This window comes from Alosa alosa, chromosome 23 (assembly GCF_017589495.1).
Source record: "Alosa alosa isolate M-15738 ecotype Scorff River chromosome 23, AALO_Geno_1.1, whole genome shotgun sequence".
NCBI classification, from domain to species: domain Eukaryota; kingdom Metazoa; phylum Chordata; class Actinopteri; order Clupeiformes; family Clupeidae; genus Alosa; species Alosa alosa.
The window spans coordinates 14099110-14121609 of NC_063211.1; the positions used below are offsets into that span (position 1 = coordinate 14099110).

At 44.6% G+C, this 22500-nt stretch overlaps 1 protein-coding gene across 1 annotated transcript in view; it reads right to left on the reverse strand.

Annotated features, from left to right (window-relative positions):
* The window catches only part of tns1a (tensin 1a), a 127565-nt gene that overhangs the window by 30714 nt on the left and 74351 nt on the right, over window positions 1–22500 (reverse strand). Inside the window, exons 6-18 of the mRNA XM_048234392.1 lie at window positions 20998–21042; window positions 20258–20261; window positions 19377–19546; window positions 18633–18683; window positions 18109–18231; window positions 15520–15584; window positions 14754–14837; window positions 11973–12085; window positions 11509–11569; window positions 10628–10703; window positions 10180–10309; window positions 10000–10065; window positions 9739–9855 (exon numbers count right to left, since the gene is read on the reverse strand). Of these exons, the coding sequence (XP_048090349.1) occupies window positions 9739–9855; window positions 10000–10065; window positions 10180–10309; window positions 10628–10703; window positions 11509–11569; window positions 11973–12085; window positions 14754–14837; window positions 15520–15584; window positions 18109–18231; window positions 18633–18683; window positions 19377–19546; window positions 20258–20261; window positions 20998–21042 (1105 nt within the window). The remainder of the gene's footprint in view (window positions 1–9738; window positions 9856–9999; window positions 10066–10179; window positions 10310–10627; window positions 10704–11508; window positions 11570–11972; window positions 12086–14753; window positions 14838–15519; window positions 15585–18108; window positions 18232–18632; window positions 18684–19376; window positions 19547–20257; window positions 20262–20997; window positions 21043–22500) is intronic.

The window sequence follows — 22500 nt, forward strand, 5'->3', positions numbered from 1 at the left end:
CACTACCACACTTCCCCTCCTCACTATTCCAAAAATGCTGCAGGCCTTACGGCAGCCAAATAAGGGTGGCCCGGCAGTAAACAAGCGCCATGCTCTCACTCTGCTCCCCACTGCTTCTGCCTGACACTCTTTAAAATACACACCAGCGCACTCTCTCTCAAATACACACCAGCTCTGTCTGTATCGCACACTCTCTCTCTCTCAAATACATACCACCTTTCTTCATCTGTTGCTCTCCCTCTCTGCAATGTATGTAATTCTTAGATTGATCAATCTTTATTTATTTTTCTTTCTTTCTCTCTCTCTGGCCATTGTCTCTTTTATAAAACCAGCAGACAGACCTTTTTACAGAACAAATGTGAACAGAACAACAGCACAAACAAAACTCATGCACAGACACACAGACAAACAGACACACAGACAAACACACACACACACACACACACACACACACACACACACACACACACACACACACACACACACACACACACACACACACACACACAGACACACACAGACACATGCACACATCCTCCAACCTGCAAACAAGACAGATTGAAATCGGGATCTCTCTCATGGCAGGGGTTTGACGCCACATGTGACCGTCATGTTCACCAATCCACCGACTGGACCGTGGGGCTGGGCACATACAAATTTAGCCCCCGAAAGCCGGCGAGAATGTGTGTTTGAAGCGGGCCTGACAGTGCGGGAGTCAGGTTAGGAGGTGGCAGAGGCCGTGGTGAAAAGTGTGTGGTCATCCAAGTCCGCCTTCAGATGATGCCCCACGGGGGTAACCTTGGGGGCAGCAGCTGCAGAGGATAGGGTTGAAATTATGTGTGTGTGTGTGTGTGTTTTTTAGGTGAGGTGGGGGTGGGGTGTAACTGGACCAAGGATGATGCCATACCTTCTCCATCACCTCACTCTCTGTCTCTCACTCACGCACACTCTCTCTCTCGCTCTCTCTCTGTCTCTCTCACACACACACACACACACGAACACGCATAAACACACACACATACCTGTGAGAGCGTTCACTCTCATCCATCATATCCTGACTTGCTCATGCTGTTCAGTAAGGTGACCCATGTCATAGGCACATGTTCTTCTGGCTAACTGACAGTAATAGGCTGGTCACCTGGTCTTCACCTTTTTTACTGACACACACAAACCCCCTCTGTCTCTATCTCTCTCTCTCTCTTACACACACACACACACACACCTCTCTTTACACTCTTTCTCTAACACACACACACACACACACACACACACACACACACACACACACACACACTTCATTCGTATTCTCGTACCCACCAACTACTACCCCTGTCAACCTCTGTTCATGATTTCATGATTCTGGAATATTCTGCTTTTAACTGAACCCTCAGCCTGCACACCAACTAAGAGCGGTCACTGCTGCTCATAACTGAAATGTCTGTGGGTCCTGGCACTGCTTAGGTGTCTGGAGCGCTGCCTGAAGACAATGTTTTCCCAGTCTCTCATAGGGAGTCTTCTGTCATCAGATTCTTTGATTCCCCTTCCTTTAAAAGTCACACAGCACAACGAGAATCGTAAAAAAACCCAGCTCTTTGCCATAGAAACAGACTGCAATGATCTCACTCATACACACACACCACAAAATGTTACATACGCACAGACACACACACACACACACACACATAAACATATTCACACACATGCACACACAATCAAGGGTCGTGTGAACACAGGTCAAGGTCACTAATTATCTCCAAGAACTCGCAGTCACACGTGCAAATCCACGGCTGACGATAGGGATCCTTCAGGTTCCTGATCCTCTCTCCCACTCTGTCTTCTTTCTATCTTCTCTCCTCTGTCATGGTGTGTGTGTGGGGGAGGGGGTTGGGGGTGGAGTAGGGGGGGTGTTCTTGTTAAATATAACATTATTTTTTGGTTAAACTGATTTAACTCTGTGATAATTTGTGATAATGGTTGAATAAAACTTTAAACCTCTCTCTCTCTCTTTCTCTCTGTAGATGCAGCTCCACTGCCTGATCCCCGAGGATGACCTCTCGCTCACCTCCACCCCCCCCCAGGTCATTATTACAGGTGGACATCAGTCTGGCACGTATACACATCATCATCTCTCTCAACAACAACAACACCTGCTCTTTTCTCTCCCTGATCCCAGGGCAGCTTGATATCTCCTCCACTGGTGGACAGACTGGTGAGGTGAAGCACTACTACAATAAAAACAACATTAAACATAAATATGGCCTGTTCTCTCACACTGACCACACAGGTCATTCTAGTGTTCTCTTCGGTGGACGGACTGGTGCAGTGTAGCACTAGAAACGGCAAATATTTTTACCAGTAACAACAAAAGCAGCAACACCAAGTGTCCACTCATGCCGTTTAAGCTGATTCCAGTTCAGTGTTTTAGCTAAACTGGTGGATCCATTGTAAAGGTAGGTCACTGCACGCTAGCCCAGCTCCTTAACCACTACGCTACCACTGTCCCAATATTCATTTGTTCCATTCGTCCAGATGCTAGACACTACAGAGTGGACGAAGCAGACATAGTACACCTTTACGCCCTCTTGTTTGTGTCTGTGTCAGTATAAGAGCAAGTGATGAGAGCTGTTGAGAGGACCAGCTGAAAAAGACTAACCAAGCTCCCAACCCCCTGCAGGATATGGACCAGCTTGCCCCAGAACAATATGCATAGGGTACCAATTGTGTGTGTGTGTGTGTGTGTGTGTGTGTGTGTGGACTGTGTAGGATAAGAAACTGGTCATTCTTGCTGGCAACCCACAGGCAATCATACCTAGACACAGACACAGACACACACACACACACACACACACACACACACACACACACACACACACACGTACGCCATGTTCTCTCTCCGTGCTCGTTCCCCGGTCCTCTCTCAGGCTTTGGCACTTGGGAGCCTGCAATTAATGAGAGTTCTGGTGGTGGTGGGAGACTGTTCTGCTGACACACACACACACACACACATGCACACATCCACACGCACACACACACATGCACACATCCACACACACACACACACACATGCACACCCACACACGAGTAAGCACATCTAATTACGGGCAGATTGCAAACACCAGCATTTTTTTCTTCCTCTCCCTCTCTCTTTCATTCTTTCTTTCTTTCTCTCTCTGCCTCTCTGCATCCCTCCCTTTAGCTCGTTTGCTATGTCTCTCCTCTCTAATTCTAGATTACCACAGTCGCTCTCTCTCACGGATTTTTCTCAGGCTCGTGTGTGCCTGCCTGCCTGCTTCGGAGAGGCGTTGGTTGGCTCCGGCTCGAGGCTGCCTGAGATGTCCTCAGAAGGCCAGCCGCAGTCCAAGCAGGACAAAAAAGGGCTGGAACATCATCACGACACACGGACGTGCCAAACTGAGCCTCACAACTTCTAAGAAACCAACAAGCTCTGCGAAGCCAGACCTTTGCACTTACCTTTTAGTTGTGGTGCAATGCAAAGCCTTTAAGCGACACAGTAATATACTGTCATTTTATAATAATATACTGCTCAAAAAGATTAAGGGAACACTTCAATCATACACTAGATAGGTACTCTGACATTGTTTGGTTCTGAGCACAAGTAAAACTTTTGAGGTGAGTGTTTTATTTTGCAAGAACTGTCAGACATTATGTGAATGTAGTTTGAGAATGGAGAAAAGGGTGGATGGTTTAAAAAAATGTGTTTTAACAATTGTGGAAAAACGTGTTTTTTGAGCAGTGTGTATATATATATAAACTAAGTAGTATACACATTGAGAAAGGTTTGTGTTGATTTGGACATATGTTTTGGTTTAATTGAATTTGCTGGATGTTCCAATCGTGACCCACTTTTATTAGTGTCTTGGAAGAGACACACAGATATAAACACACAGATATACACAGTATAGATCTGTATAGATCACCAGGGCCTTTGGAATAAAACAGCTCCACAACATCACAGATCCTACACTATACTTAGCAAGAGGCATAAGGATCTTTTCAGTATAGACATTCTTCTATGCAACCCCATTTTGAGTGTTTGTTCTTAAAAAGCTCAATTATAATTTCACCTGACCATAGAACACACTTCACAAAGTCCAAGTAGCATTTAGCAACCCCAGCCATTTACATCTGCAATTACTGTAAATGACAGGAAAGGCTTTTCCCTGGCATGTCTTCTAAATAATCTATTAGCACGGAGGTTTTGAAGACTTTGGTGACCCCAAAAGGATCCTTATCTCTGCAACTCTCCAACATTGACTCCATGTTCTGGCTCTCTTGCCATCTTCTTCTTCACTGTGCATTAGGTTCCAATCAATGTTTGTCACATTTTAAGTTGATTTGCAACTTCTTAATTATTGTTTTAACTGTAAATATGGACATTTTCAGTAAAGTACCAATTTTATTCTAGTAGTCAGGTACAGTAGAACCCCAGGATAGGTAAGGTACGAATTCATTTTTTTTGCTTAAATTGACAGTTTGAGGGGTGTAGACTTAGAATCTGACGGGTGCTGATCTGTCACCCTTGAGCATTTTTTTTAATGACATAATCTGCCACACCCCCTTTTTTGACCATAAAAAAATAACTAAACAGAAATCAACTATGTCAATACAAAATGCTACAAATGAGTGGCAAAGTCCCTCGAGAAAACATAATATCTGTAAAGTCCGGTAAGGTCACACTGATGAAATGGTAGGCTGAGCAACAAATGGTCTCAACCCTCAACAAGCATCTATATACAGAACATGTTGCCAGGCTAGCCTTGTACACATCCCAAACATCAAATGTCGCCTCCAAAAAACATTCATTCAATCAGACATTTCTCCCTCGCTATCATCAGTATCCTCCACTGAAAATTTAGCCATCTTAGAATTTTTATTTGCACACTGTTCGCCACCTTGGCAATGGCAGTAGGTGGTGCATGGTAGTCCATCTGACTGACAGCTGCAAGAGGCCCTGGAGCATGCTGGCACTGCCTTGTATCCACAAGCAACAAGCTGTAGAACTGTTTTGGGTGCAATGTCAGTGTTGCCATGAACAGGCACAGGAATTCCATCCTCTATTTTCCAACCAAACAGGGATACATCATCAGTACACACGGGAGGTGTTTTTTGTCAGCAGCTCTCCACAGAATGACTTGCAGCCGTGCACAATTGATGTGTTCCGCTGCACAATCTCTTGTTGGAGGAAGACTCTTTATTTTAGGAGGATCTCTTTTCTTGGTGAATAGCATGTATCTGAAGTTACTGAGGTTTTCAACAGTCTTTCCATAGTAAAGGCAAGAAAGGAAATCCATTCCTGCCTTCATCCACTCATGCTCATCAGCTTCTACATCTGTAAGATTCCTCTTGAGCATCAAATAGATTGCTGAGGTTTTCCTCATATGGGTGTGACACACTGTTACAACCAGACAATGCATGAACACCCAACAAATCATAACATTTGTCTCCTAATTTTGCAGCTGTAGCATTAATGTAAATTACTTTGTTGTTATATTTGTTCCAAATTCCAAATGACTCCTTGTCACTCCTTGCAATACTGTAAGAAATAATTTTCTTGATTTCGTCCTTTCCTCCTGTCTGTAATCAACTTTGCACTTTTCTCACACTTGAAAAAACATGTGAAAACCGGATCGGCACCAGTCAGATTCTAAAAGGACATACCCTTACCTATCAATTTAAGCAAAAAATTCCATTCGTACCTTATGTCACACGTATGCCCATATTCCACAAAGTTCTACCTGACTATAGCCATTCCCTGACTTAAAGATGTCAAGACACTTTCCCTTTATTTGAAATGGGTATTCTCTTGTCTTTCACATGTTGACAAGGCATTTGACCTCTATACCTTAGTGAAACAGGAAGTCATGGATTATAGCTTGAAAGTTCAATCAGACATTCTGATTGACTTGAATAAGAATAAAATTGAATAAATGGAAAAAATCTTCAGTTACATTTTGTTTACAAGATCCTCTAAGGATACCAATAACTGTGGTGCATGTCTTTTTGTTATATTATATTAATTTCTTTGTGAGATATTCTTTTTTTCTATGAGTGAATGTCTTTCCCTTCAGGGTTGTATTTCCCATTTTAGTTGTCATTGTAATCAGCAAAAGCTGATTTTGAAAAACTTCTTGTTAGTCCACTTTACCAGGGGTGCCAATAACTGCAAAGGGTGCTGCATACATATTCGCTTACACACACACAGAGGTCCCCAGGTCCTCTGACCCCTGCACACCAGCACATGACATTGGAGAGAGGAAGATCAGCTTACACCCTCTCTCCCCCGACCACAACCCCCCTCCCACACCATGCAAGCTACCCTCCCCCCCTCACTCAACAACCCCCCCCCCCACCCTCACCCCTGCCCCCACCCCCAGAAAAGCCTCCCCATGGGCCCTGGGAGTCTGACGCCCGCCTATTTCTGCTGCGGCTATTTAAAGCCTGATTGGCAGGCAGCCGCCGTAGTTTATGGCAGCTCTCATCCAGCGTGTGCATTCTGGGACTGGGAATGGAGGTGGGGAGGTGAGGGGTTACACAGGCTGGTGTGAGGCAGAACACACACACACACACACACCGCCATTTTGGCTCCAAGTGTAGTACATGTACGTCAGTCGACTTTTTTCTGACTCAAACTCAAGTCACTGCTGTAGCGAACACTGCACAGTGCGTGCCTGTCAGTCAACTCCTCTCGCTCATACGCAGCCAGTGATGTTTTCAGTAAGAAGTCATCGGTGATCACATCACTCAATTATCTTGGTCGCTTCCCGTAAAACATTCCTTCGACTTCACATTCCGGACCATCATCATGCACCTCAAACATTCAGTGCCTGACCTCAAACACCTACTCCGATGTGGAGAACAAACGAGTAGCCAATTCTGTCGGCTGACACTGGTCAGCTTAATTGTAGTGTAGCGGTGACAGACGTGACTTCAACACTTTGCGACAGGAAGACATGTTGGAAGCAAAACAGGATGTTGGACTTGGAAGAAGAAAAAAAAAAAACAGTCAGAGCTCTGTGTTAAAGCTTTGGACTTGTTTAATTTACAGTGTAGTAAACACTCTAATCTTTCCCATCGATACTGAAAGCCAAATCCCTCTATGGATGTCTCCTTTCATACAATATAATGCATCTGATGAAGACTTGCTCAGTAGTCATAATATTCCCTAACAATTCAGTGACCAGAACTATGTAGGAAAGGTGCCAACATTGAATCTCTAAAGCCACTGTTTATGTGTTTAGCTAGAACATGCAGTGGTTCAAACCCTCTGTGTTTGAACATTATGACACTGCTGTTAGTGAATTACTGCATTGTCATTGGTGTTGCTTAATCCTGGAGGCCACCTGTCCCTGGTCCCTGCACCCTACCCAGCCCACTGTGCTTCCTGGGCCCAAACACCAGGACACAGGCCAAGTCTCTTCCAGGGAACACACAACCATAACTCCAAGGCAAAACGCCATGGCATGGGAGCCAGGGTAATGTGACAACGAGACAGGATATTTACACAACAGAGAAAAACAAAAACAAATTCACCACTGTGACAGATGCCCAAATTAAGTGACACAGAAAAGAAAATTACGTCTTTGCATTCAGTCCGGCCCTAAACAGGAAGCAAAACAAGGCATAACAAAACTGCATTCAAAAACAGTTCAAAAACACATTATTTTTACGTCATCAGCTGCTTGTTGACCATAGATATATACTGACTAGATGTAAGCCGGACTTCTCAGCATCGTCAACACCGCCCGCCATCTTGTAGCGGGGATCTGAAGCTCTAAACTAGTTCTCCCGCTTTGTCAGTGTTACCTATTTAGCGACGTTTGGCCATCCCCAGCGACAGAAAACCTTTTTAGCGATTAGCGACAAATTTGGGAACTTATCACAATGATGGCAAACTTGGTTTCGTTGTTGAAACGTAAGAAAATCACTTTTCTCATGGCTTTGTCATATGTGAATTAAGCTACATCTCGTTTGCCCATAGCATTGGCCCATGATTAAAAAAGTAACGACTGGCGTATGAAGTAGCAGACCACGTTAAAGCACGGAAGTAAATGTTCTACAGATCTACAGCAACTTCTGGTAAGATTACAACTTATACGAGTAAACGAGATGAGAGGTATGTGGGCTCAACCAGAGCCTGTCTACGGAGAGCCTGTTTACTTTCATTGTATCGAACCTTCACTCATTGTTCCTCTAGGGGCCGCCGCTAGCTAGTGCAGAATGAATGGGAGTCTGTGATGGTGAATGAATGGGTAAAATGTATCTTTATTAACGTCAAAAGCTTAGTTTTCTCTAGACTCGACCATAAATACATGCCTGTCAGTTGGAGCAACCCAAAAAACTAGATAATTGCTGGAGATTTTGACGATTTATGGTGATTTTATTTTTCGTTATATCTTTGCTCAGATTGACGTTAATGCATTATAGAGGAGTGGATCACCGCGGCAAGATGGCGTCTCGATTGACGCATTTGTTCCAATGAACAGCAGTAGTCAAGGCGACCTCATCCAAAACCTCATCAATAAGCCCAATCAAACCCTGTACCTCCGTTTGGCTGACATCTATATCTAAAGTTACAATCCTGTACTTGATGCATAACTATATTTTGTCACTCACTAGGCCTCTATTTTCATTACTACATTTTGCACCCTGGGTCTTGAACCCATGACTCTTGTGTAGTTAGCATGCTAACTCCACGAGTTAAGCTACACTAACCCTTCCTTTCAGGTAGCCTTCATATCTGGGGGTGGGGGGTTGTTGTGGTCGCCGTGAGGTCTTCATTAGTAGTGTTAGCAGGACAGACGCAGGGCCATCCATCAGCAGACCTCTCACTGTGCTGCTTCGGCTCAGTCTGCACGGGCTGTTCCCTAGGCACCCTGGCCCGGAGTCCCAGGAGATCGTAAATTACTATGGGATGGTGTTGCCTGGTAGAGCTGTCCAGCAGAGCTGTAGTGGCCCGGGAACACAGGACGAGGGGTATGGTCACGCGCGTCTCGATTGAGGCCAAGAGGGGACATAAATAAAAGCCAGACATCAACAGGGAACATCGAGAGGGGGCCAGGGCTTTTGGAAAGTCACGCAAGAGACAGAGTTTAGAACTTTTGATAAGACAAACAACCTCAAGGCCTGTTATGTTCTATCAAACGGAATCAGAGAGTTTCACAACTAGAAGGAATGGTAAAAAAGAACTGAGGATGCAGAAAATGTATGATCAAAGAAATATTTGCAGCTGTTTTCAGAGAAGCAACCTTCAGGTGCTTGGACCCGCTCAGTAGATGAATATGGTGCTGATGCAGGGCTGCTCAGTGTAGCCTTAGTATTCACAGTTTATGTGTGAGTATATGAGTCTATGTTTATGACTGTGCTTCTAAAGAGGATAGATTATGGAAACACAAGCTTCGCCACTGCTGTAGGTACTGAACAACACCGAATTCACATGAGATTTGCACTCAGCACCACACAAATTAATGAAAGATACCCTGGAAAGTGCAGTATTGAAGTTCTAAAGTGCTAACTAATCACCCACACACACACACACACACACACACACACACACACACACACACACACACACACACACACACTCATTCACACACACACAGACACACACTCATTCACACACACACAGACACATACCAAAGCCAATAGAAAAGTAATTCAATCCTGTTATATGTTGGATGCCTGAACCATGTTTGAGTGAAAGTTTGGCCAGTCACTTACCGTCTGGTGCATCTTCACAGCGCTTGTGGAAGTTGTCATAGGAGTCCCAACGGATCAGGGGGTCCTGGGTATTGTAGTCTACTGACACACTCGGACCGTTCTCCAGATGATCAAGCCCTAAGGAGCAACAACAGAGAGACTGCTGGATAATAGATTCCACAAGAGCACGGTTCACACAGCATAAACAAGACGATCTGCTCGCCGCATAATCTTCTCTCACGGGGATTGGGAGATAGAGATTACAGCCAACAACAAGCTTACCTTTTATCTTTTCTGGTCCAAATGAGAAGATAAACTCAACCTTCCCATACTCAGGAAATCTGTCATCTGATGGACAAACACAAATATATTCTGTTCAGAAAGACACATTATTGACCTAGCAATCAAGCAAATTACATGAATGTTTATGAATTTGTGGTAATGAGGATTTGAGCAAAACACCTTTGAATGTCTCGTCGAGCTCATTCTTGGTGAAGACCACGGCGAGGTCGTGGACAGCACACGTGTGGAACTGCACCCTGAAGATCACGTCCCTGCTCGGGCTCCTGAAGCGCTTGTGGTAGCACTTCAGCTGAGGGATGGAGAGAGGGATGAAGAAAGAGAGAGAGAGAGAGAGAGAGAGAGAGAGAGAGAGAGAGAGGAGAGATGCGAAAGGGGAAGGGAGTTGGAGACAGAAGAGCGAAGAGGAGATAAAAGAGAGAGAGAGAGAGAGGGAGGTAAAGAGAATAGAAGATGAGGATTGGTAACCTTGTCAAATAATTAGAACATACAGTAAATACAGTTAAACAAAATGTGACATCTCACATTCCATACAGTAAACACCTTTATTATTGCCCAATTAGAAACCGTTTCTGGAAATACGAATAATACATTAAGCTTGTCCTCTCACCAGGATGTCTCCCTTCAAGAGAAGGCCAGGCTCTATGGTTATGCAGATACTTGTGGAGCTGTCACCTTGAACATTGCTGCAATTAAAGAGCGTAGCACAGGATAACGAGTTAATCACTAAGCACAGATCAGGCTGGTTACCACAACCTTAAAGTCAATTACATAATAGAGAATGGTGTGCATAGTGCACAGTGTCAATGGAGTGTGTACAAACCTGTTAGTAAACTCATCATAGTATCATACATACAGTTGTATTAACAAGCAAGTTGTACTCTAAACCCTTAGTTAACATGCATCTTTTACTACCAGTTAGAGTACCTGAGTCTGTGACCAATTTTTTATTGCAATTTTTGAAAAAATGTTCCATAATGATTACATGAAGAAGCAGAGTTGGATAGTTCCATGAAACAAATGGAGAGACAGAGGGGGAGGGGCGAGGAGAGGTGTAATCCATTGCTTCCGTGATGCTTTATTCTGGAGAGGATGAGCTAGAGTGTATGTGTGTGTGTGTGTGTGTGTGTGTGTGTGTGTGTGTGTGTGAGCCTTGGGATACCTTGCACCCACACATCAATCACAAACACACACACACCGTCACACACACACACACACACACACACACACACACACACACACACACACACACACACACACACACACACACACACACACACACACACACACACACACACACACACACCAGAATGGATTATCAGTGACTAATCTTTTAATGAGGGTTCACCCACAAACATATGCTTCGAGTCACATTTGTTTACTCTTGAAACACATACACATACACGTTACACACACACACACACACACACACACACACACACACACACACACACATTAGCGACATCAACTGACTATAATACGATCACTTACTATATCCCAGACATATAAATTGGCTGCATCCCCTGATAGATCTTTAGAAACGGCCTGCAACCTAAGACAGTGGACAGAGGGAGAGACTGTGAGCTCTTAGAACACAGCGTGCAGTGCAGTGGTGTTCATCAACATGCATTCATTAGGAATACAATGCATTGCAAGTGCTGACACTCTTAAGAATGCATTTTTTTAGACTAACAATTCTGATTGAAGAACTATGCAAATGTCTTGACCATAGCATCAGCTGGAGTTTTTTACTTGATGGTAATATAGTTTAGTTGCAACAGTGGTTAAAACTCCAGATCATTTGACCGTCAATGCATTTTGCATTTAATTGCATTACATTATTTCAGCATTTAATGTATGTTAAAGCCTTTTTCTTTGCTCTGTTACTGTGATACACACCACCTCTCATTCTTGTGAAGGTGGATTAAAATACGATGGTGAGGGCTGTACACTACCTCCTTTGGACTCGAAGTTGGGGATGCCGTGCATAATGACGTGGTGCAGGAACAGAGGCTTGTTGTTGATCTTGATATGACCAGAGAGAAGTCCGCTGAAATACTGTACATATCTGACACAATCACAGAGAAACAGAGAGAAAAGATGAGGAGGGGGAAAAAAACTGTGCATTAATAATTCACCATAAACACAGGTTGTGTTATACATTCCCTTTACATTGACTAATTGTCTCAAAATGCTGAGGACTATTAAACTATTTACGTCAATACAATAAGTTAATGTGAAACTATAAACTCAGATATTGAAACATTATTAATAGCAGAGGTCATGGTTTCATCACGCAAACTGAACCACTAATGAATGCCACTGAAGGGCACCCTAGTAAAAGAAAGCATTTTCAATAAATGATAAGTTCCACTTCCAAGGGTTCGAGATACTTGTGAAGAGCTTTTTCCCCTTCACTTTACAGACTTCCCGTCTTAAAGTGAACTCATTCCGACACGTTGCTATGGCACATGTTCAAAACAACTTCTCTCCAACATGCTCCACGTTCCCAGGCAGGGGTGGGTTGTGTGTGTGTGTGTGTGTGTGTGTGTGTGTGTGTGTGTGTGTGTGTGTGTGAAGGGGTAGAGGCAAAATCGCACCACTCACTGGGGGCCAAACCACATTGGGTCCTGCCTCTTCTCCACAGGGATGGAGTAGAACCTCCACAGTGAACCAACTTTCCACTCTCCTCTCCAAATACACCCCCCCACACACACACACACACACACACACAGGGGGGCAGGCTTCCTGTTCTGGGGGAGGGCCATCCCTTACATTATCATAACAATTCAACAGCACAACTATATGTTTCCTATAAGAATGATCAAGCTTGTGACATTTAATCCTATGGAAGCTTAATGTTACTGTATGTTTCATTTGCTGTTAAGACCTTTGAGAATGACAATGGTGACTTAGTGAAACTAGTCTATCAGTGAACATCTACTGCTCGATATGGCACAGTATGTACCATGAGACTGCACTCTATGGAAGATACTGTGTGTCCCCTGGGTTATGTCAGTGCTTTAATGAAGGGTCGAGGAGAGCACTGGTTTGACTCAAGGTCCAGAGGATGGCACTAATCTGTTGGCAGAGGACAGGGAGACGTGAGCCCAGAGATTTGGTCACATGGGTACTGTGCGAATAGCAGTGACCTGAACTTCACCCCTGGGGTCAAGGTCGTAGTGTCAGGGGACAGGAGTGGCCCTGAGGTACAGGCAAAAGCAGGGCTGAGCGGCTGTTCTGGGAACAGTTTCCAGACTTCCATAATCCATGTGGGTGTTTTGTTCACTTTAATTGCAGTCAACTAGTCCAGAGATTGACTGTAGTATGAGATGCCATATAGTCTGAAAGTTTCCCTGTAGCATTGTATGGAAATTAGTCTTAGAGCATGTGTACTAAATTAAGTGGATGAAGTGTTTTTTTTCAATATGTTGGACAAACAAACCACAACAGTTATATGTTGGACAAACAAACCACTTAATAAATCAACGTTTTCTTTTTAAACACGGTGGCTTAATTCTTTTCACAAAACACAGCCTGGGTTTGTGGCTTTCTGAACAATAACTGGACATAATATTTTGGTTTTGAGCAGTTCATATTTTGCTAACTTACACGTCACAAACACGCATTACGTTTCATAAATTAACTTCTCTGGACCTCACTGCATAAAGCCATTGGCATTTTTGTTTTAATGCAGCCTCTTCCGAAACGTTCCGGAACATTTTGAGGGTAGATTCTGTCTGACAGTCTGGTTACTTTGTCGGCTTACAGTCATTCTGTGAGCCAAGGTAATTATCAGCATCTTATTATTTCAAAGCCTCTTGAAAAAACGACTTGGGAGGAGGAAGAGGAATGGACAAGGGTCCAGGGATGAGGGATTGTCTGCATTCCGCAGACATAATGGTGGCTTCCTCTGTTCCTGTTTTCAAGCAGCCGGGTTCCCAGACAGAGATTAAGCACGGTTCCGATTCTGTTTTCTGAAGAGAGAGATTCTCCAGTGAAAATCTCCCTGTGAAAAATTAGCCCAGCCAATAGTGAGAGCCAACTATAGTATCAGCCGTGCTGTCATTTACGCAAGACTAATCCCCCTGCTGAAGGAGCTGATTCTTCAGGATCCCAAAACCAAAAAAATGCTGCTCTGTAATATTTGTCTGACCTGTCTTACATTTGAAAATTATGAAAAATGATTGATCCAAAACTGCAAACACAACTCCATTGTGTTTATTACTACACATACCGGTAGTTATAAACTATTGGGAGGAGCTTTGAAATGGCTAAATAAGAGGAGCGTCCAATCCATAAATGTTTACACTTGTTGAATGTGTGTGTGTGTGTGTGTGTGTGTGTGCATGTGTGTGTGTGTGTGTGTGTGTGCGTGTGTGTGTGTGCACGTGCGCATGTGTGTGGTTTCAGAGCACAGGCCTGGACTGGGGCCATCAAGCATGCCTGTGATGACAGATTGCTGGGGAAATCTATTCGGGGGGAGGGGTCAGGTGGTCTTTGATCAGGTAGCCAAAGCCAAAGTTTGCCTGTGTGCCAATTTGAATATGGTCATTATGAGGGACAGCAAAGTAGCCCCTTTCCTGCCCTCCTTCTCCCCCTGAAGCAGGTCTACCTTGGTGGCTGAGTAAAGCATTCATGAGTATAGCAGTAGTGGCTAGCGCTAGCGGCTAGCAGCAACAGCAGCAGCCGTGGTGGACAGCAGTAGCCTATCTGCGGCTCTCACGCCCACTCACCTCCTCTGGGACGGCTGGCCCACTGGCAGGGCTTTGTCTTCATAAAAGCGCTTCATGGCGAACCTGTCCAGGGCCTGGTCAGCACTGTGGAAAGCAAAGACACATCAGAGAGGGCCCAGGGGGAGGGAGTGGCCTCCATTACTGCCCATTCATTTAGCTTAATGGGAAGAGACAGCGGTGCTTTCACTTTACCAGTTAGTGTGTGTGTGTGTGTGTGTGTGTGTGTGTGTGTGTGTGTGTGTGTGTGTATATCTGTGCATGAGCATGTGTGTGTGTGAGTTTATGTGTGTGGATGTCTGTGTGTGTGTGTGTGAGAGTTTATGTGTGTGGATGTGTGTGTGTGTGTGTGTGTGTGTGTGTGTGTGTGTGTGTGTGTGTGTGTGTGTGTGTGTGTATATGCCTGTGTGTGAGTGTGTGTTTGTGTGTGTGTGCGTGTGTGTGTACCGGTATGTGTGTGTGTGCGTGCATGTGTGTGTGTGTGTGTGTGTGTGTGTGTGTGTGTGTGCGTGCGCGCTTAAGTGTGCACGTCTGTCACACACTGTGTATTCCTGGCATAAAAGGGGCCAGTGACACAAAGTTAACCTGAATTTGTCTGTGGGCTGCTGGGGGGCTTTACAAGAGCCCGTCCCTGTCGTGTCCCCACAGCCAGGCCCATTCATCACCAGCTGACACTCCTGCTGTGGGGACTTGGAGAAGCACAGCAGGCTAAGACAGAATTATGGCACAAATCGCCGCTCCTCAAGCGAGGCCGTTCCCGCTCCCTTACCTGGCAGAGATGTTGCTGTAGTGCATGTAGGCCGCGATCACAACCCCTGTCCGACCCCGATTGCCCTGCAGAGTGGGAGAGGGAAAGGGAGGGATGGAGAGAGTAAGGGTCAGTGAGAGAGGGAGCTTTGGGAAGGAGGCTGTCCATAACCATAACCCAAAAATTAACACAGATTAAAATGCCCCGATTCCTTAACCTCTTTTGTATAGTTCATGTAGTAGCATCCACATCCACATGGATCCACGTAAAAGTCACTGCACAGGAGTCTTTAGTTTAGTTTAAGGGGTGTGTCAGGATATTACCACACATGGAATACCTCTTGTCCAATCAGAAATCATTTAGTTGAGAAAGCAATTTGATTGACCTAACTGTTGTATACATCTAGTTGTCTTAGGTACTTTGAGCATGTTCTCATTGTGGAACATATCTGAATAGCTATTAGTCACAGCTACCCAAATTGAATATCCAGATGAACTTCAAGATCTTTTTTGCGTGTGACTTGAGCCGAGCCTATGCTGCCGTCTTGCTTTCATTCGCCTGGCCTGGCATCTTACAGTGCGGCATGAATATGAACGCTAGCAACATAATGATCTTGTTCTTTTCCGTGATCGTTTTGGAGGACACAACAACAGGATGCCCACAGATCCGGAGACAGAAAAACTCCAGGCACCAAGTGGAAAAAAAAATGTCCACAAAAATAGACATTGCTTTGGCAATCCAAGCCAACGCTGCAGTCATGCTCGAGCAACTGCAGCTAATTCTCATGAATCTGAGATTGCAGGGCACAGCATCCTCGTTCCGAAAACACCACACACACACACACACACACACACACACACACACACACACACACAGACACACACACACACACACACACACACACACACACACACACACACACACACACACACACACACACACACACACACACACACACACACACACACACACACACACACACACACACACACACACACACACACACACACACACACACACACACACACACACACACACACACACACACACACACACACACACACACACACACACACACACACAGACACACACACACACACACACACACACACACACACAGACACACACACACACACACACACACATACACACACACACACACACACACACACACACACACACACACACACACACACACACACACACACACACACACACACACACACAACAGACTCGGCTCTGTACTTGCAGCTGTTTTTTTCTTCTTTTTTATGTTCTGAAATGCCTCAATTGGTGGAAAGTGCTGTTGGATGGGGAAGCGGGTTGGGGAGAGATGATTAGGCTGGTCGGGACACAGCCGGGCATTGTGGGGGCCCAGAAAAGAGCGTCACGACGGCTGTCAGCTGGAACTAGAGAGGGGAGTGATTGAGATTGAGCCAAGCAATGGGGGTACAGTTAATCAAATGGCCCCTCGCTGCACTGAATGGTGGCTATTAACTCCCCCACTTCCCCCTCCAAACTCCCTCTAGTCTCCTGCCCTTTCCCCCTCTACACCCTCCCCACCTCACCCCCACTCCACACACACACACCATCTCTCAATTCAACCCACCCCCCCAACCCCTCCAACACCACACCGCAAGCTTCCATTTCCACCGGAGCAAAATGGGCTGTGGTGGTTTCCACGGCGACGCAGTGTTTGGACGTTCGGCGGAGAGAACACACACACTTAATGACTCGCTTTATTTACACTGCGCGGCAGTCCGCAGAGCCGTGGAGCCGCCGAGCGATCGGGTTGCCTTTCAAAGCCCCGCCGCCGCCCGCCACTGTGCGGAGATGAGAGCAGAAGAGGGGAAATGACCTCTGGACTGGACTCTTACTGATGAAGCGCTACAGAGCCACTGGTTCACTGCTGGCTTCTGCTGTGTTGTATTGTGTTTCTTGATTGAACTCGTTTTTTTGTTGATATTGTTGGTGTTGAAGTGGGTGCCAGTGTGTGTGTGTGTATCTGGTGTGTGTGTGTCTGTGGGTGACAGAGAGACAGAGAGAGAGGGGGGGATAGAGAGAGAGAGAGAGAGAGAGAGAGAGAGAGAGAGAGAGAGAGAGAGAGAGAGAGAGAGAGAGAAAGAGCACAAAGCTGTAGAGTTCTGCTGTAGCTCTTAACAGCAAATCAACAGCATTTTAAAACATCTCAACCCATTCAGTCTGCACACCATCCAACCGTCTCAAATCAGGTCTATACCAGTATGTACCCCAAACCACATGTAAACCTGAACCACACAGGCTCGATATACACCAAGGTATAGATAGGGACACATTAACAACCCCCCCACAGTGTGACTGTAGGGGTCAAGGGCAATGGTAGAAGAGCACCCCCTACTGTCTGTTCTGTAAACACACAGCAGCAGTCTCACAGGGAAGTCTTCAGTGCGCAAGCTACTTATTCACTCTACTGTAAGATTTTATCCCTACCAGTTCAACGTGTCCTTACTTATGTCTGTCACTGTGTGTGTGTGTGTGTGTGTGTGTGTGTGTGTGTGTGTGTGTGTGTGTGTGTGTGTGTGTGTGTCTGTGTGTTTGCCAGTGTTTATTAGTGAATGTGTGCAGGCTCACCTTGTTGTGTAGGACAACTACATTGTGTATGTCTGCATTGAGCCAGGTGTCCATGGCCTTGCAGATGCTACAGATCTTGTCCAGGGCAGGTGCATGTTGATCGGGCCAGCCAAAGTCCATGACCTGATACCGTACACACACAGAAGGGTGAGGAGTCATTGTCAATACAGGATAAGGTGAATTTCAGTTATAACGACAGACTGTGTTGTTGGGTTATATGTGTGTGTGTGTGTGTGTGTGTGTGTGTGTGTGTGTGTGTGTGTGTGTGTGTGTGTGTGTGTGTGTGTGTGTGTGTGTGTGTGTGTGTAGGAGTGAGTAAAAGAGAGTGAGAAAGAAAGAAAGCAGGAGAGAGAAAACAAAAAGAAAAACAGATATACAGCACTCAAGACAGACATAGTAGGATAAGGGACAGACAGCAGTGCAATAAAACAGACATGTAAAATGAGAACATGGTTTATAGTGCACAAAATGAATACAACCTAATGATATGAGCATGACATTTCATCTGATCAGCAAGAGCTCACCTTTGGGTTCAGCTTGACGATGTCATTTCGGTGTTCACTCAAGTTAAGAACCTGTAACCATGGGAACAGGAACATCAAAGAGGTGAGACATGAGTCCATACAACTCTAAAAGCCCTAGACTACTTCAATGGATAAGCGTTTTCGAGACCTAAGTCTTGATCATTTAGAAGATCGGCAAAGTACAAGAGTCTAATCATAGCTAATACTTGGCCATTAATTGGTAATTGCAATGAGCAAAATAAGATCATACCGTAAGCGCACATATCAGTGAATCAGGTCGATGATTAAACATGTCACACAATTACACATGCTCATTTTTTTTGTTATTAGTACAATACTTTGCACTTCATTTGTCACATGAATGAGGCCCCCAAAAAAATCAACTCCAGAAACAATCCACACTAGTTAATTAAAGAGGATTTGATGTGGACCCATAAGAATGACACCACAGTAACAACACTGTGGGTAAACCAGCAGAACTCCTGCTGAGACAAACAAAGCCACTTTAGACGGCTAGACATAACACTGCATTGCCTCATGAACACACACACACACACACACACACACACACACACACACACACACACACACACACACACACACACACACAGTATGTGAAGGCCATATGTGCCTGTGTTACATTATTGACATATGTAAGTTGTTTAGGATATAAACGTCTGCTAAATGAATAAATGTAAATGTAAATGTAAATGTAAATATAAATGTAAATGTAATGAAGCTCACCAGGTAGTGCTCTCCGTGCTTGGACCTCATCATGGCGGCCACGTCCTTGAGGTGGGAGGTGTAGCTGTGCTCGTCGGAGCCCGTGGGGAAGGACAGTGAGATGATCCGCTCTGTGATGTAGACCAGGTCCACCTCCGTGTCATCCAGGTTCTGGATCATACTCAGGCTCCTGGCGACACACACACACACACACACACACACACACACACACACACACACACACACACACACACACACACACACATACACACACACACACACATACATACATACACACACAAAGACAATTGGCATAATTTAAAGGTGTGATAAAAGTGTTGCCAAAGCATGAAACATCCAGTGGATATATAGAAACATGTCAGGACACTGAAGATCCATAAACATAAAATACAAAACATGTGGTAAAATTCACATATGTGCATGTCCCATCTGCACACACAGACACACACACACACACACACACACACACACACACACACACACACACACACACACACACACACACACACAGACACAGACACAAAGTAGCGATTGGCTTTGGTCTACAGTATACTTATACCTCTTACTAATATTCTTAATCCGGCCTCTGTCTCAGTCTTGTCTCTTTGCGGGCCGCTCATCTCACATCTTAATCTCACTTAGTCTCACAGGGAGGCTACACCGGGCATGTAACTGATGCGCTCCGTTCGTGTGCAGAGTTTTAGACTGGTCTCATTTTTTCAAACGTCTGCGTCGCTATCACATCTGGTATAGCCAGTCCCATAGATTAAAGGGGAAGCTAATTGTTGTGGCAGATGATACGCGAATGGAACACTTCAGTTACATGCCCAGCGTCACCTTCCTGTCACTCACTAACACATATCCATATCCATCTTTAAACAGTGAGTGCAGAGAGACACTAAGATACGATACGATACAATATGATCGATACGATACGATACGATACAATATGATCAACGATACGATACGATACGATATGATACAATGTGATACGATACGATATGATACGTTACGATACAACTTAATTTGTCAGTTTGTGCTGAAGAGAGGGAGAGAGACAGACAGAGAGCCATAGTTTCATTTCCGTCACATTTTGACATTGCTTTAGTATACACAGTTTGGGTGTTTTTGGTCTTCACCGATGCTCTCAGTCAAAACAGCCTGCCTGAAACGTCCCCACGCTAACTACAAGCAGGTCCCATCCAAGTTTGATGTCTTCAGTTTTGACATACTTGTCCCATCTGTCCTGTGTTGCCTCATTCCCGGCTAATAAGTATGGGGACAGACTCAACAGACAGCCTATGTTGACAGACTTCTGGATGCCAAACTTTGAGCTTTCTCCCTCCATTCACGCTTTAAGAACAATGACCTTAAGGAGGCCCAATGATGAAAACGATGGGATTTAATTAGACACACAGCCTCGAGATGGGGACCTTGGCAAACAGATGCGAGTGAGATGCAGAGCAGACGCAGACACAGTCAATCACCACGAGACCACATGGCCCAGAGACAAGGTTTGGACACGAGACATGGAGCGCACAGACACACACACAGAGAGAGAGAGAGAGAGAGAGAGAGAGAGAGAGAGAGAGAGAGAGAGAGAGAGAGAGAGAGAGGAGAGGGGTCTCTGACGAGAGTCCATACTTCTGGTGGATTTGGTGGATCCCTATCAAAAGAAATTGGAAGATGATCAGGGTTGCAATACCAATATGTATGTTTTCACTGTTTTTAACAAAGGTACGTTTTGTAGCTGTCCAGCTTTTGCAAATTTATTTTCAAATAATTTTGATGGCACTTTACATGGTCTTCTCAAAAGGGAAAAAAACACCTGTAATTCCTAATAGTCACCTGGGTTTTTCCCTACATCATTTTTGTGATTTGTGCACAAAGCTATTTGAACACAATGCTTCATTTAGTAAGTGTGCTAGCTTTTTATCAGGGCCAGGTGTTCTGATGTCAGTGTTTGGCTGGCAGATCTGTGGGCTATTAGCTAGTTAGCTTATTAGCTTTATACATGAACTCCTTAAAGCGGCCAACAAAAAAAATCTACCATTCTTCTCACTTGGATTTAGTGATGTAGTTAAGACAAACAACAACAACAACAACAACAATATCAACACATAGCAACACTTAAGCTCATGCAATACATAGAAACAATTCTGGTAGCTTGCACGATATGATATGTCACATGAATCACACATCTCACACAGTCTACTGTCCAACTGAGTCCTTTTTGCTTATCATGATTTCATTTACAGTACAGAGAATGTTGTCTTATTACATACAAATGTGCATCATTAATAGTGTATATTGGGTAGATGAACGTTGTCCACAATGACAGAAATTAATTACTTGTCCTAATGACGGGTGTGCTTCTCATCAAGTTCCATCAGTAGAGAAGTGTCAAAAGACAGATGACTTTTATTGTGATAAATGAGCAGGTTTGAGCAACTGCCCATTTCTCTATTTGTTCCTGGGATCCACAAATGAAGGCAGACAATACACATCAGAGACGTCTGCCCTTCATTCAGCTTATTGGATCACTTTCTTTGTGTCTCAAGGGGTTGAGTCCAAGATGTGCACAATATCTGCTAGCCATCTGCACATAAATTATCCATCATCAGTGTAAATCACACTTCAGACAATCAGCAGACTCAAGTCTCGAATCTTTTGAATGTTACGAGCGACTGCATGTACTCGAGCTCTACAGGATGTGTTCACTTTTTTTAGGGGGCCTTGAATGTGCCATGGTTCATAAAAGCAGGACAATGTCCTCAACATCAAAAATTGCATCTACAATAAGACCGCCATGCTTGGTGAGGAGCGTGAAGCGGAGAATTGAAAACAAAGCCCACGAGGACGCCTGAAGGGCCTGTGTGTGGTTTTGTTGCTCACAATGAACTACGCAACACATAAAGAGTGGTCAGTGGAATGTTAAAAGGACATGAGCTATATTCTGCAGTGTGTCCCCAAAACATTCACTGACACCAACCTTCCGCCTGTAATATAAGACTTTATTTAACCTGCATCAAAATAGTGGTACGGAGGACAATCCAATTTCCAAGCGGTGATTTGATTACAGGGAAGTGCAAAGGGACTCTGTCTTAGGTCTTGGAATTTGCAT